At 50.7% G+C, this 13208-nt stretch overlaps 5 protein-coding genes across 5 annotated transcripts; 3 read left to right on the forward strand and 2 right to left on the reverse strand.

Annotated features, from left to right (window-relative positions):
- Positions 1-185: 185 nt before the first annotated feature.
- P170DRAFT_422293 (uncharacterized protein) lies at positions 186-1631 on the reverse strand (the record flags this gene model as incomplete). The annotated part of the gene is made up of 1 exon (XM_024847424.1): positions 186-1631. One exon carries the CDS (start codon positions 1629-1631, stop codon positions 186-188), a length of 1446 nt encoding a protein of 481 aa, XP_024711087.1.
- Positions 1632-2681: 1050 nt separating this feature from the next.
- On the forward strand, positions 2682-4349 carry P170DRAFT_443498 (FAD binding domain-containing protein; the record flags this gene model as incomplete). The annotated part of the gene is made up of 3 exons (XM_024850553.1): positions 2682-2865; positions 2911-3320; positions 3372-4349. The coding sequence occupies 3 exons, from the start codon at positions 2682-2684 to the stop codon at positions 4347-4349; spliced, it is 1572 nt and encodes a 523-aa protein (XP_024711088.1).
- A 965-nt stretch (positions 4350-5314) lies between these two features.
- Positions 5315-7009, forward strand: P170DRAFT_422295 (FAD-binding oxidoreductase; the record flags this gene model as incomplete). Its single annotated transcript, XM_024847425.1, has 4 exons — positions 5315-5650; positions 5718-6412; positions 6467-6675; positions 6738-7009. 4 exons carry the CDS (start codon positions 5315-5317, stop codon positions 7007-7009), a joined length of 1512 nt encoding a protein of 503 aa, XP_024711089.1.
- Positions 7010-7842: 833 nt separating this feature from the next.
- On the forward strand, positions 7843-9278 carry P170DRAFT_506309 (uncharacterized protein; the record flags this gene model as incomplete). Its single annotated transcript, XM_024854380.1, has 1 exon — positions 7843-9278. The coding sequence occupies exon 1, from the start codon at positions 7848-7850 to the stop codon at positions 9276-9278; it is 1431 nt and encodes a 476-aa protein (XP_024711090.1). The 5' UTR covers positions 7843-7847.
- Positions 9279-9465: 187 nt separating this feature from the next.
- On the reverse strand, positions 9466-11737 carry P170DRAFT_347218 (uncharacterized protein; the record flags this gene model as incomplete). Its single annotated transcript, XM_024843616.1, has 6 exons — positions 9466-9866; positions 9956-10092; positions 10182-10652; positions 10923-11134; positions 11302-11482; positions 11559-11737. 6 exons carry the CDS (start codon positions 11735-11737, stop codon positions 9466-9468), a joined length of 1581 nt encoding a protein of 526 aa, XP_024711091.1.
- Positions 11738-13208: the final 1471 nt, after the last annotated feature.

Here is a 13208-nt window from a genome sequence, read left to right on the forward strand (position 1 = left end):
TTTATGTGTGATGATCTGCGGCTAGAGAATGTAGGCACCTAAGAGCAATAACATTATATAAATGCCCAATAGTCCAATCTTGGGGTACGAATATTCTTGCACAAAAAGGCAGTAGTCAAGACAATACATAAAAGGGCAGAGAGCAGAGAAAAAAAAGAACAAACGACATCAGACATGTCTCATCCTCACTTCTGGGCCTTGTCGAATACCTCGATGTTTCCCTCCCAATAGGCCTCATCCATGTCCACCCAGTTATCATCCTCGGCCTTGCTTTCCTTTGGCTGCGTGGGAGGCACTTGTATTACCCCAGCGCCCTGCCCATCCTCACCCACGTACACCGGTTGGCGATCATCTCCCTCCTCCAAGCGGGACTTGAACTTGATATGGGGAACCTTACCCTTCCGGTAAAACTCGAGAATATCACTGGCAGACTTGATTGCCTGGGCCTTTGCTTGGGTGCCTAATTTCAATTCGTTCTTTGCGCCCCATGCCTCCGGATTGTCAAGGTAGTCCATGGTGGCGTCATACCCCATAGAGAGAAAGGGCCCAACATAGGGAATCAGGCCTAGGCCAACGCCGATGACGTTTTTCACAACCTCCTTTAGCCAGTCCACATCGGCTTTGGTCGGCCTCTCCTTCATGTCCGTGCCCTCTTGCAAGTTGATAACGTCGGCGTTCTTGATATACTGGTCGCTGAGCTCGCCCACCCGCGCCTGCGTCGTTTGCCAGGGCCTGATAGAGTCGACATCGTGTGCGTTGAAGAGCGTAATGAACTGATACGTGTCCAGGTACTTTTCGTCGCGCATCTCGCTTGGCACATGGAGGGCTAGCTCCAGCTGCTTGACGTCAAACCGGGCGGTCCACGTTGGTCGGTAACCAAGCCCCAACTCTCTGTCCTTTGGGATGTGAAGCTCCCCAACGGTGAACTCCGGGGTAAATCCGATTAAATTGCTTTCCTCGGGGACGTCTGGCTCTTTCACGGTCTCCACTTGTGGCCGCGCCTTCGGCTGCTCGCCAGATTGGATCGCTAACTGCGCCTCTCGGGCCCGGGCTTCGCTCTCGCGATATTTGTCGGTAAGGTCCACCCGTTTATACGTCTTGAGCGTCAGCGAGTTGTGGAAGAACTTCAGATGGACGTATCGCGTCCAGTCCTGGTACTTCTGCTGCGGCATCGCGTGGTACGCCGAGGGCAGATAGATCCCTCGGATAGGGTAGGTCAGATCCACCCACAAGAAGCGCTCCTCTGGAGTTGGCATCCGGACGGGGATGAATGCTACCTGGTTGTATCCAAGCCAATGCGAGAGGTTGCGTCCGTCTCCATTGCCGTAAAGGATGTCGGCGCGGCTCATCTGGGTGCTTCTGGGCCCAACACCGCACCATAGATCTCGCCACCGGGAGTAGGTCCGACTCGCATATTGGATGGTCTGTCTTTCGGCACGAGGATTTCCTGTGCTGGGAAGTACTGGGTCCTTTCCCGATGACCCGAAAACTTCATCGACGCTTTTGTTGACTACAATTTCCAGGAGTAGGTAGTTTTTGAAATCTTCCGGGTTTGACCCGCCATGCCAGGTAGTTGTATGGAGCAGGTCACGGTGGAACTTGCCTGGACCTTCGGGGCCAGTGGATGTCATTGCTGCTAGTTCGCTGTGATTGGGGTTCGTGAATGGAAGAATAGAAAATGAGAAAGAAGGTGAGATAGCGGCAATCGATCCTCGGTATTTATCACATCTCCATCCGGCGGGGTAGAGCTATGCCAGTGTCGCAACATCATCCGTGGGTATACGAGGATGTGTAACAGCAAGATTAAATTATCAGCTCTCAGCAAGTTATCAGATCGGCTCATGCAAGCCACATGCAAGTAATGTCATGCCGGAATCGGCCCAGACTGCTTCGGGCCTGAGATATGTACAGCCGCGAGCCAAATAACCTTTGCAGCGCAAGCCGTATTCTCGTATTCTCTATCAACACCGTAGTGGTGAGATTAGACTATCCATCGCAGCATCAGAAGCGGCACATCTGCAACTACCGCTATAGATCAGGTTACACTAGCTGCGCAATTCGACTCTCCGACTACTCTTCCAACTCTTGGGTTATCCTAGACCGCCACCTCATTCGAGCGAAGTCTAACAAGCTCGGAATAGCCTTTGACACTAAGATAGGCACAGTCACATCGACGTGGATCTCGCGCACGAGACCTGGCCTAAAACGCCAAAGATTCGAAAAGAGAATCCGAGCTGCTCCTAAATTTGTACGGCATTGTGCACTATGCGGGATTGGATGGTGGAGTCCGAGATCCCATGTCGGTCTTTTTGGCTGTGTTGCAATGATACATAGTATAACGTTGGGCTGTGGTAGTATACAATCTTACAACTGCAATCAATTATATATATATCGCTGAATGGAGTTTTCTACAATCCACATTCTAAACTTCTAGAAAGTCGTAGGAAAGCTACCACAAAATATAGAACACAGGAAGGCACCCCAGTGCACCGAGATGCGCTGATCGTTGGGGATGATCGACGCGAAACCCGAACCCGAATCCTAATCCGAACGCGAACCCGAGTTCCTTTCCGACTATCCTGAACCATGGTAAAGTATATAGTGGTGCCTGCATCTATACATCTCTTGCTTCGGTATTATAGCAAACGGCTATCGATCCTAAAATACTCAATTATTCCATCATGAGGAACTTCATTCTCCCGCTGGTTCTTTTGGTGGCCAGCTGTGATGCTGGAAGAAACACCCCGGTAGTTCTCAATGCTAGCAACAACATCGCAACTTCAGAAGCATGTATCTCCCTCCACAGCCAATATCCAGCATTGACGCTATTTCCCAATGAAACTGGATTCGACTCACAAACACACGGTACGTACCTCCACCGACAGAAGCCTTATCGCCGGCTTACAATAGTAGAATCATGGTCAGCAGCTGCGTGGTTGACACCAGCTTGCGTCTTCACCCCTCTGAAGACCGAGCATGTGTCTGTCGCAGTGAAAACCTTCGCTGAGATGCGCGTTCCCTTTGCCATCCGCGGAAGAGGAGGCATGCCTATCAGCGATGCCGCGAACAGCAATTCCTCCGGGGTGCTGATCTCGAACTCGAACTTCACAACGCTCCGTCTCTCGAAAGATCACTCGTATATCTCCGCGTCGCCAGGAAATATCTGGGAAAACGTGTATAAGGCGCTCGAGCCATACAAACTGGCTGCTGTTGGCGCGCGACTCGGCGTCGTCGGCGTGTCCGGATTCACCCTCTGGGGCGGCGTTTCTTTCTTCGCATATAAACATGGGCTTGCTTCGTCCAATGTGCGCGCTTTCGAGGTACGTTGTCACCTATTATTGGGTCTCGATCGTATTCACTAACCCGTACAGTGTGTTCTGGGCGATGGAACCATCGTAGAAGCCACAGCCTGGAACCAACACTCTGACCTCTTCTGGGCCCTGAAAGGCGGAGGCAACAACTTCTGCTTCGTGACGCGTTTCGACTTCCAAACCCTGCCTGCAGCGACCATCCACGTTGGAAGCACATCATATAATGCATCTTCCGGTGACGCTTTCCTGGACAGCGTGTACAACTGGGCCGTAAACGGGTCCGCAGACACCAACTCAGCGGTGCTACCACTCGTGAACTTGGGAAACGGCGCCCCTTCACCATCCTACTCGAGCACGCTCTTCTACAACGGCAACGACTCTTCGCCCGTGGCCCTGCGCAACTTCACCGAGCCTGCCAAGTCCATGTCGCCGTTGTCGAACACCTTCCGCCGCCGAACCATGTACAACTACACGCTGGAAACAGACGCACCGTTCAAAATGGACCCCAGCCCGGCCCTGAACTACAGGCAGCGATTCCACACCTTCAGCTTCCGAGTCGACCGCGAGGCCATGCAGTATATTCACGACGTGTATATCGCAAGCGTGCAGCCACTTCTGAACATCTCCGGCTTCTACACAGGCCTAGGTTACAACATCATCACGCCCGGTCTGATCCGTCCCGGAAACGAGGCCGACGGCGGCAACCCCCAGGGCATCGATGAGGCCGATTATCCGGCCTTCTGGATGGAGTCGAGTCTCTCGTGGTCTGAAGCCGCAGATGATGGCAGGATTGATGCCTTTGTGCGGAGCGTTGGCGCTAATCTGACCACCTATCTTGAGAATAGGGGCCTGTTGACTCCGTTCTTGTACCCGAATCAGGCCGACGATACGCAGGCAGTTTTTGATCAATACCCTGCGAGAAATGTGGCTTCGTTGAAGGATGTAAGAGATAAGTATGATTCTGCTGGTGTCTTTACGGAATTGGTCCCTGGAGGGTTTAAACTGGCCCATGCCACATCTGCTCGAGGGCGTTCGTGAATACGGGGTGTTTGAATTGATAGACTTTTGTTATACAACTGTTCTGTTTTATTTCAATAGAAATTACTATATTGTTATCTGACTGTCTAAATAAGACTTTCATCAAGCTGCTTGTAATTAGCTTAAATTCTAGTGCTATAATCTACTACCTTTTTGCGCCACCAGCCCACCCAAGAACCCAATCACAGCAAGGGATCAGATCATCAAATACAAGATAATACAAGCCGTAGGAAAGCCAACGAACTAATGCGAGAGTTAAAATTAAAAGTAGCTGCTAAGAAGTAGAAGCATTTATCGAATTCTTCGTCTCTTTCCAGCATGTGAGCCAAGCAAGCTAAACCACTAGATCCATTAAGGAAGATTAAACGACGACGCATATCTACCCCGACCTAGAGCCTAGCACCGGAATCAAAGCAACTGCAAAGAATAGGCTTCCTTCAATAAATTGTAACGTTAAAAAAGTCGACCGGAAGAAGGACTCGTCTCAAGTTTTAGCTCAGGCAGCAGAATGAAAGATCGACGTTGTCCCGTCTTTCGGGTTCGGGTTCGGGTTCAGGTTCACCACGAGCCAAGGGAGGATCATTGCTCAAGTGGCGACCGGGATTAACTTCATTTTGTAGCTTGACAAACCTACCCCCTACTTCGTTGAGGAAACCCGAAATCAGAGAGGGTTCCTTGACGAAGGATCGCCCTGAAACGTAGTGGGGTTGCCAATTGCGGGTGAAATACCCACTACAGGGGGGATACGAGCAGCTTTGCGAGCCCGAACCCGAGCGCACGGGATTCTGGAACCCTAAAAACCTTCTAGACTGGAAAGTTGTTTCGCGACAGACGGATGCCTAGTTGACAAAGCTATAGAAACCAAGGGAAATGCCCTTGAGATGGTATAAATCAGGCGCAGACCCTTCATTTCTTTTGACAAATTCAATCCAACCTCCACCTCTTTCAAGCCAGTTCTATCCATCATGGCCGGACGTTTCTTCGCTTTAGCCCTCGCCAGCGTGGCTTTAGCCAGCAGCAGCCCTTCAAACGCATCAAACTCGCTGTGGCAGGGCGGCTTTCACCTCACTAGTGAAGTTGCCTGTGCTTGCCAGCAGCTGAGCAAAATACACTCTGCCGAAGTGTTGTCGCCCTCGTCGGCAAACTACTCGGAGGAAAGGATCCGATTCTGGGACATCCGCTCCGATCTGCATCCCGCCTGTATCTTCCAACCCAGCAATGCGGACGAAGTGGCCGAGGGAGTGAAGATCCTGTCCGAGTGCAATGCGCCGTTTGCCATCCGTGGCGGTGGTCATATGAATGTAAGTGTTGGCAACGTGCTGTGGGCTGGGCTTGAACTAGACAGCTAATAATCAACTTCCTATGCAGTTCCCCGGATCCAACAACATCGATGGCGGTGTTTTGGTCACCTTGAACAAGCTCCGAGACTACAAGGTCCACAAAGACACCATCGAAGTGGGCCCCGGCATGAAATGGATCGATGTCATCCGCGCTTTGGAGCCCCATCACCGAGCAGCCATCGGAGGTCGTCTCAAGACCATTGGTGTCCCTGGTCTGACTCTGATCGGCGGCGTCCACTACTTCATCAACAAGTATGGATTTGCCATGGACAACGTCGAGCGCTACGACGTGGTCCTGGGCAATGGCACGCAGGTGATTGCCGACAGCTCTACGAACTGCGATCTCTTCTGGGCCCTCAAGGGCGGTGCCAACAACTTCGGCTTGGTCACTAAGTTCACGCTGAAGACACACCACATGCCCAAGGTCAGCACCACCATCCAGACCTTCAATGAGTCCGGAGTTTACGACTTCATCGACGCCGCCGTCGCCATGTCCCGTCTAGACGAGCCCCATACCATTGCCGCGGGTGGTATTCTTACTCTGCAGTACAATGCGACCACTAAGGTGGTTTCGGCATCGATCATGGGCGTCCAGGAGGGTGTTAGCAAGCCTCCTTCGCAATTCGCCAATTTCACTGCCATCGATGGCCCGATCAAGATGCACAATGTCACCACGATGCGCCAGTGGACTGAGGATAAAGAGACTCCCAACCAGATGTTCCGGTATGTGGGAACCCAGTATCGACCTACATCCTATTATTAACTTTGAGTCTTTAGAATCGCCTTCGCCAAACACTCAATCATCCCCGACACGGACAGGCTCTACGAGATATACCAGGCCTGGAAGAAGGGCATCGACACCCTGTCCGATGTGCAGGGTATCCACCCCACATTCGTTATCAATCTATGCCCTATTGGCGCTGTCCGCGCAGGCCGAAACACCTCTGTCGGCAACACGTGGGATCTGCCTCTCGAGCCTACAGTTTGTGAGTAAACCTCCGTATCAATCATTCAGTAAAAATACTTCTACTTACCTCCGATTCTCCAGGGTGGCAATTCAGCACCGGCTGGGATCTTGCTCAGGATGATATCCGCGTGACGACCTGGTCACGTCAACTGTCCGAGAGCCTTCACGAAGAAAACCGCCAGCTGTCCTTGGCTCGCGAGCATGTCTATATGGGCGACGCCGGTGAATGGCAGGATGCTTTTGCTACATTCCCCAAGAAGAATATTCAGCGGTTGAAGGAGATCAGGGCGGCGGTCGACCCTAAAGGCGTATTTAGCCGTCTGAATTATGGTGGCTTCAAGCTTGCTCCTTGAGTATTCGAGTTTGATTGTTCGCTCTTCTGGTTTATCTTACTTATGTCATATGTTAGGCCACGTTCCTACCGTAGGCGATCCGTCAGCACTCCGTAAGAGTTCCAGCATCCCTCGGAAAGGTCCCGAAGTGAGGACAAGGATCCTAACCCCCCATTAGTGATATCATTACCGCGGAGGCTGGCCTCTCAGAAAACGATGTCCACAAACCCCCTCCAACCAGTACGACAAAAGGCCAGTCTGCAAACACAAGTGATACGGTGGAGTATCCCCGCCGCCTACACCCACAGGAGATCCTCGAGCTTCTGAGAGGCGGAGTATTAATATAAGTGCACAATATCAATATTCTGGTTAGCTACTAGTTGGATAGGTAACCAGCAGAGATCCTATATGTTCAATGTGTTTGTTTCATAGTCTCTATCGTCATAACTTGGTAGTGTTAGGGTTAGTCTCTGTGGGTAGCAGGGATGGCCGGCCTAGGTAAAAACCACCTAGACGAGAGGCAAGAATTAAAGAGTAGGGGAATTGTTTCCACCGCAGAAGATTTACCAACTCTGGTCAATATCACCTGCAAGTTATTCATTCATATTTCTGCCTTACTCCGACTGCCCCGCACTCCGAGACTACCCCGGCAATGTGTGACCTTGGGTATCCAGGTACCAGTGCATCTCGACTAGTGGTTTCCATGATTCTCCAATCACAGCTACTTATTAGTCCAGGTAGCCACTTGCAGCTACTTCAGTGTGCCATCAGGTGCCAACCTTTCTGGCCCAAGCGAGCTCCAACATCCCATAAATACTTTCTCCGGCGGATAAGCCTGCTCTTCGTCATTACCGCGACCATGAACACCACTCCGCACCAGATCCTCGAGATTGAAGACGCTCTAGTGTCCGATGAAAATCCACCTCGTGATGACGGCACTCTCGACTATGAGCGCTGCGCCAGGCTACACAATTACCTGGTCGCATACGGCTGGATGGCCCGCCACGGAAGGGACACGCCCGACCTCGATTCCCTAGCCAGCGAGAGGTGGTTTTTTAGTGACACAAACCGGGAGGAGGCAGAGGAATCTCGGGAGCGTCTTGATGCGCCGCTGAGCCGGTTTTTGGATCTAATCTATGATCCCAGGCCGCCCTTCTTCTACTGGGTTGACGGTCTCGTGATGATGCCCAGCGACGAGTTCTTTGTGGATGAGAACGAGATGGAAAATGGCAAGGAGCGATTCGTGATAATCTATGGTACCCTTACGGAGCTGGGCGGGCATAACCTCGGCGTTGTATATGACCAGCAACTCAATCGGGCAGCGTTCCCAATGACGACCGACAATATGGATTGGATAGAGCCTATTGATGAGCACGAGGAAATGTGGTTCCCGCTGGAGACTCTTCTCACTCAATGGATCTACATGACTCGCATCGGGAAGGCTGTCCCTGGGCTTCCTGAAAAGCTCCCTTCCGGTGAACCCCCGACAAATCGATCGCAATTCTATCTGTGGTCGTGGCTCCCTTACTGCGATACCCAGATTGATAGCACTGTATCTGCCATAGAGCGCTACTCGGCTGCAGTCGAATCTCGAATGCCTCCTGATTCACTTCTGTCCATCTCGGCACCGCTCTGTACCGATGCAGAGCTAGATGCAGCGGCCGTGCCACAGGGCTGCTTTATCCGCTCGCTCCTAACAAGGATTAAGACTCCGCGTTTCAAATTTATCGCACCGGGGCTAGAGGTCCCGCATGATAAGGAGGCATTTGTGAGGCGCCAAAGATTCACCAACATACCGCATGAGGAGGATAGCATCCCGGGGGTTCTGTTATTTGCGGTCCCAGACCGGTTGGTGGATTTCAACGCCGAGATTCGGCGCGTATTTTCCACTGCGCACGATAATGTGAGCATGGACCACCGCGATCCTGTTCCTACTGGACTCTACAGTGAGCCTGTTCGTCGAGAGCAATATGACATGGAGGAGGCGGGCTTCCGTCTCGTGCTTCCATTTCCACTAAGACGGCGTTTCCGAGATGAGGATGGGGTTAGGAAAAGTGACGGGACACCGGTTCCATCGGGCTCATTCACAGAGCTCTTTCAACATGGATACCACCCGTTTGGGGGTGAATGGCGATCGCAGAGATTAGAGCGACTTTTTGAACAGTGGATGGCGTTAGTTGAAAGTGGTGCATGGACAGTAGGTGAAAATGGAGTGGAGGGTGGGATCGATAAATTCGGAGATGCGGATAGGGGTGCCTCGAATGAATATTGGATCGCACCAAGCTGGTGAGAATATGTACCTCTAGTTCTTGCTTATGCAGTCCTGGAATGATCATGCGTCTTTTGCCCAGTATTCTGGTGTCTATATCCCATGCCAGAGAGAGGATATCAGAAGATAACTCGAAGAACCACCACGCACACATATATAGACAGTAGGGGTCGATAACCTCCTCTTCAATTCCACCCCTATGCTGCATCTAAGGAACACAAGAGCCACTGTAACAATTTCTCCCCGCGCAATAATCACTCGAGTTGCCACAATGCCCGGCTACAGAACAACAATCACCAAACAATGATCCAGCACACGTCATGTTGTGCGGAAAGTTGGGACCACATTCTCCATTTGTGGAAATGTATCCTGTTGTCAAACAAGCCCCGGAATAGCAGTTAGGGGGGTTGCAATAATCCTTCGTGCTACCACAGTATCCATCAGCCGAACAGCAATCACCAAACTGTGTGCCTGTACACGTTTTGTTTCCAGCAAACAGGGGCCCGCATTCCCCGCTGGTGGATGGGCCTCCAATGTCAGTGTCACATTTCCCGGCGTAGCAATTTCCTGCGCCGCAGAATTGAGTTCCATTACCACAATAACCGTAAACTGTACAATCAAACAGGGTAGCCAGTCAGTCATCATGGTCACTGGTTGTAAAAACCAGGTTTTAATATCAGGGGGGAGGGAGCGCTTACTACTGCAGCAGTCACCAAACTCGGATCCATGGCAAGTCATATAGCTATTATCGGGCCCACAGAGACCATTCGTGCTTACAGTCCCATTTCCCGGCGAGCCACAATCATCCGTGCATTTTCCTGCAGATGAGCAACAGCTAGCCCAAGGAATGGGCGTTAGTCCACGTTTTCGAAAGATTGCGGTTTTCCGCAATGTCAAACAGAAAAGAAATAGGATGATATTTACCTCCCAAATTCACTTCCAGCACAAGTGACACCCACACCACAAGACCCATCAGACGAGGCAGTCGGCGTAGAAACCGGTGCTACACAAATATCATAGCCGATCCACAGATTGGAACAAGTTCTATCAAGGTAGGTGTTCAAAGACGGCAGCTCTGTTATATTAAGTCCAAATCTAAGATTCACTGTAGCACAGTTGTCCCCTGAAGCTATCTGGTAATACTTTCCACAGCTCTCGGTGGTGCCACTCTGTGTTGGATAGGCTGGGATTGCGGTCGTGTAGTAAAGGGCAGTGCCCGTGGGGGCTGTAATAGTGACTGATGGCGTAGTCCATGTACCGCCAGGGGCTTCCATGCAAACGCGCTGGGAGTTGGCTACTCGATCGCAACTCCCTTGAATATTCGAGTTCCACGCCAAGAACTGAGACTCGGAGACGTTGTTGGTGGAGTTGGAGGCAAGTTCCGCGAGAGATGCACTAACACATAATAGTAAATATTAGGAATCACAACCTTTCATCTGGAATCGTGAAATATGTTGGAATAATCCTTGGGTATTCTTACCAGCTCGGAGCTCCCCAAACAGTGTGTATCGGACATGGCAAGGGCAGGCAGGCAGGAGTATCGAAGAAACAATCGTAGTCCCCTGTGGCTACGCGTGCATCGCCCGTAGAGACGTTATATCTGTCCAAGATTAATCGTTGCTCATTCGAATTTCCCCCCTCTGCCTTCAATGCAGGCCGATGGACCTATTCGTAGCTACGTACTTGTCAGAAAGGTCGTCGCATGTTAGCCAGTTGGCTATTGGCTGCACGATTTGTCCTAGACAAACTGCATTAGATGCGGTGGTATTGGTTGTTGTGGCAGCACTTGTAGTCGTTGTGGTTGCGGTTGCGGTTGCCGGTGCACCAATGTACAAGGTGGAGGAAGACGTAGTGTATGGCAATGTGGCGGAGCAGTTCTTTTGTACAGAATCGAATTCCCCAATCAGATAATCAGTAAACTCGGTCATTGCCAGCCAGGGATCCAGGAGTCGAAGCCGATATAATTCTAAGAAGCATTCGCTGCAGGACTGGCGAGATTTAGCGCATTCTCGAAATAGATTCCACGGTGGTCGCTGATTCATACCATAGACGAATTGTAAAGATTGGTCATTGCTTTCATATCGGCAGTAATTGAATCAATGTCGAAGTTATCTTCGTTACAAATTTCAGGCATGTCGGTCTCATCAGCACACATAAGTGAGTCATATCGCATATAGTCACTGCCATCCCACGACTGGGAATCGAAAAAGCACCAATTTGATTCACTTTAACAAAGTCAATAACACTTGATCAATATTTGACACCGAATCATCCAACACTTCTGTCGGGATGAGTACTTACGAGTCTTGCAGACACGCGATCTGGGCATTATATGTCAATGAAAGTGACAAGGCTTTGGCCTCGACGATAGCACCACCCTGGACAACTGTTTCACTTGCGCAGGCCTTTTCCACACTCGAGCCCCATTCCTTTAATGAGTCTTGACACGTTGCTGTGCAGAGTGTGGTGATATTATCCATGAACCAGTCTTTATACGGTGAATGATTAGATGGTGCAGAGAGCACAAAGCTCACTAGGCTTTGTCCTGATCACAGCCATTGGGCTACCCGTGTTTTGGCCACTTACAATTAGAATCCACACCACCACCCAGTAATGTAGACACAGTTTCATCGCAAGCAACCGTTGTGTTCCTGGTTTCTATTAGCGGCTCTTCTGGGGAGGCATTTGGGTGGCATAGAAAAAAGGCCTTATTTTGCACTTACAATGCGTCAATGCAGCTGCTTGTCAGCCCCCATCCTGACAGTAGGGCTTCTTTGTCGTAATAGGCATATAGTTGAAAGTCGGCTGCAACCAACGGTGCAGTTGCGACCCAAGTCAAAACCCCAGCAAGAATGAAATACCACTGCATATTCGCCCACAATACTCCAAACTGCGGTAAGGTCGGGGGAAAATATACGAAGTGAAAGGGAGACCGAAGGCGCTCATAAAATAACTCTCTTGTGGATAAGAGTCATTTCCCAGCCGACATATAACAATCTTTACTTATCACCGAGAAACTCCGCTGGCATATTACTGTGTGGATTACTATCATGACAATCCCCTGACTGATCCCTTGCAGCCAAGGGGCTAAATCACAGCGGGGTATAGAGCAGTACGCCTGTACCCGTTGGATCGTGGGCATGTACGGCTGCAGTGGGTCACAGCTGGAAACCACTAGCCCATCATGGAAATCCCGAACGCAAGGGCTCTTTCTTTAGCGGATCTCCCGCTCCTCGTGGAGGAAGAAACACGAGGCTTGATTTGTGAACTTAAAACATAGCAAACGTGGCGCCAGGGTTAGCTTCACTGCGCCATGAACTCCTCATTAACACGCAGGAAGCAGTAAACATATACATAAGCACATATCTTCAAGGCTTCTGGCCCTTAGACTTGGAGCGGCTTCAGGACCACCTAGGTTGATCGAATTGAGAGGTCCTTTTTAATGGGGCCAGTGTAATGTTTTTACATGGAAGACGTGTCTAACATTCCAATGTCTCGGCCAAGATTGAGACTGAACTGTCGGGGAAAAGAGAAGCTAGGGCTTGTATTCAAATCCCGCCCATTAACCTCTAGCTACTTTTCGGCCCTCGCCGCGGACGCCAGGTATCACCTTGGCAGGAACACAAGGAGGACTTTAGGGCATGATTGCTCCATTTAGCCAGGTCTGTCGCAGTTGGATTGACCCTTACTGCCGTTGGAAACACACGTAACCCCTGAGAGCCCATGTGTGGTGGGTACGGGACTGTTGTGGTTTGGCAATTAGTAGTTGAATGGTCGTCTCGAGCAAGGTCTGATTTGATTAGACTGGCTGTTATGAGACCGAGATACTTCTCTATGTCTCAGTAGAGGCCCTTGCTCCGCTGAAATCCTACCGTAACATTTAGTTCACAATGGCCTATGTTGTCATTATTGCAGACAAGGGCTTTTCTGTATAGTGGCTTCGAAAGCCAC

The sequence above is a fragment of the Aspergillus steynii genome, assembly GCF_002849105.1.
Source record: "Aspergillus steynii IBT 23096 chromosome Unknown P170scaffold_1, whole genome shotgun sequence".
NCBI classification, from domain to species: Eukaryota; Fungi; Ascomycota; class Eurotiomycetes; order Eurotiales; family Aspergillaceae; genus Aspergillus; species Aspergillus steynii.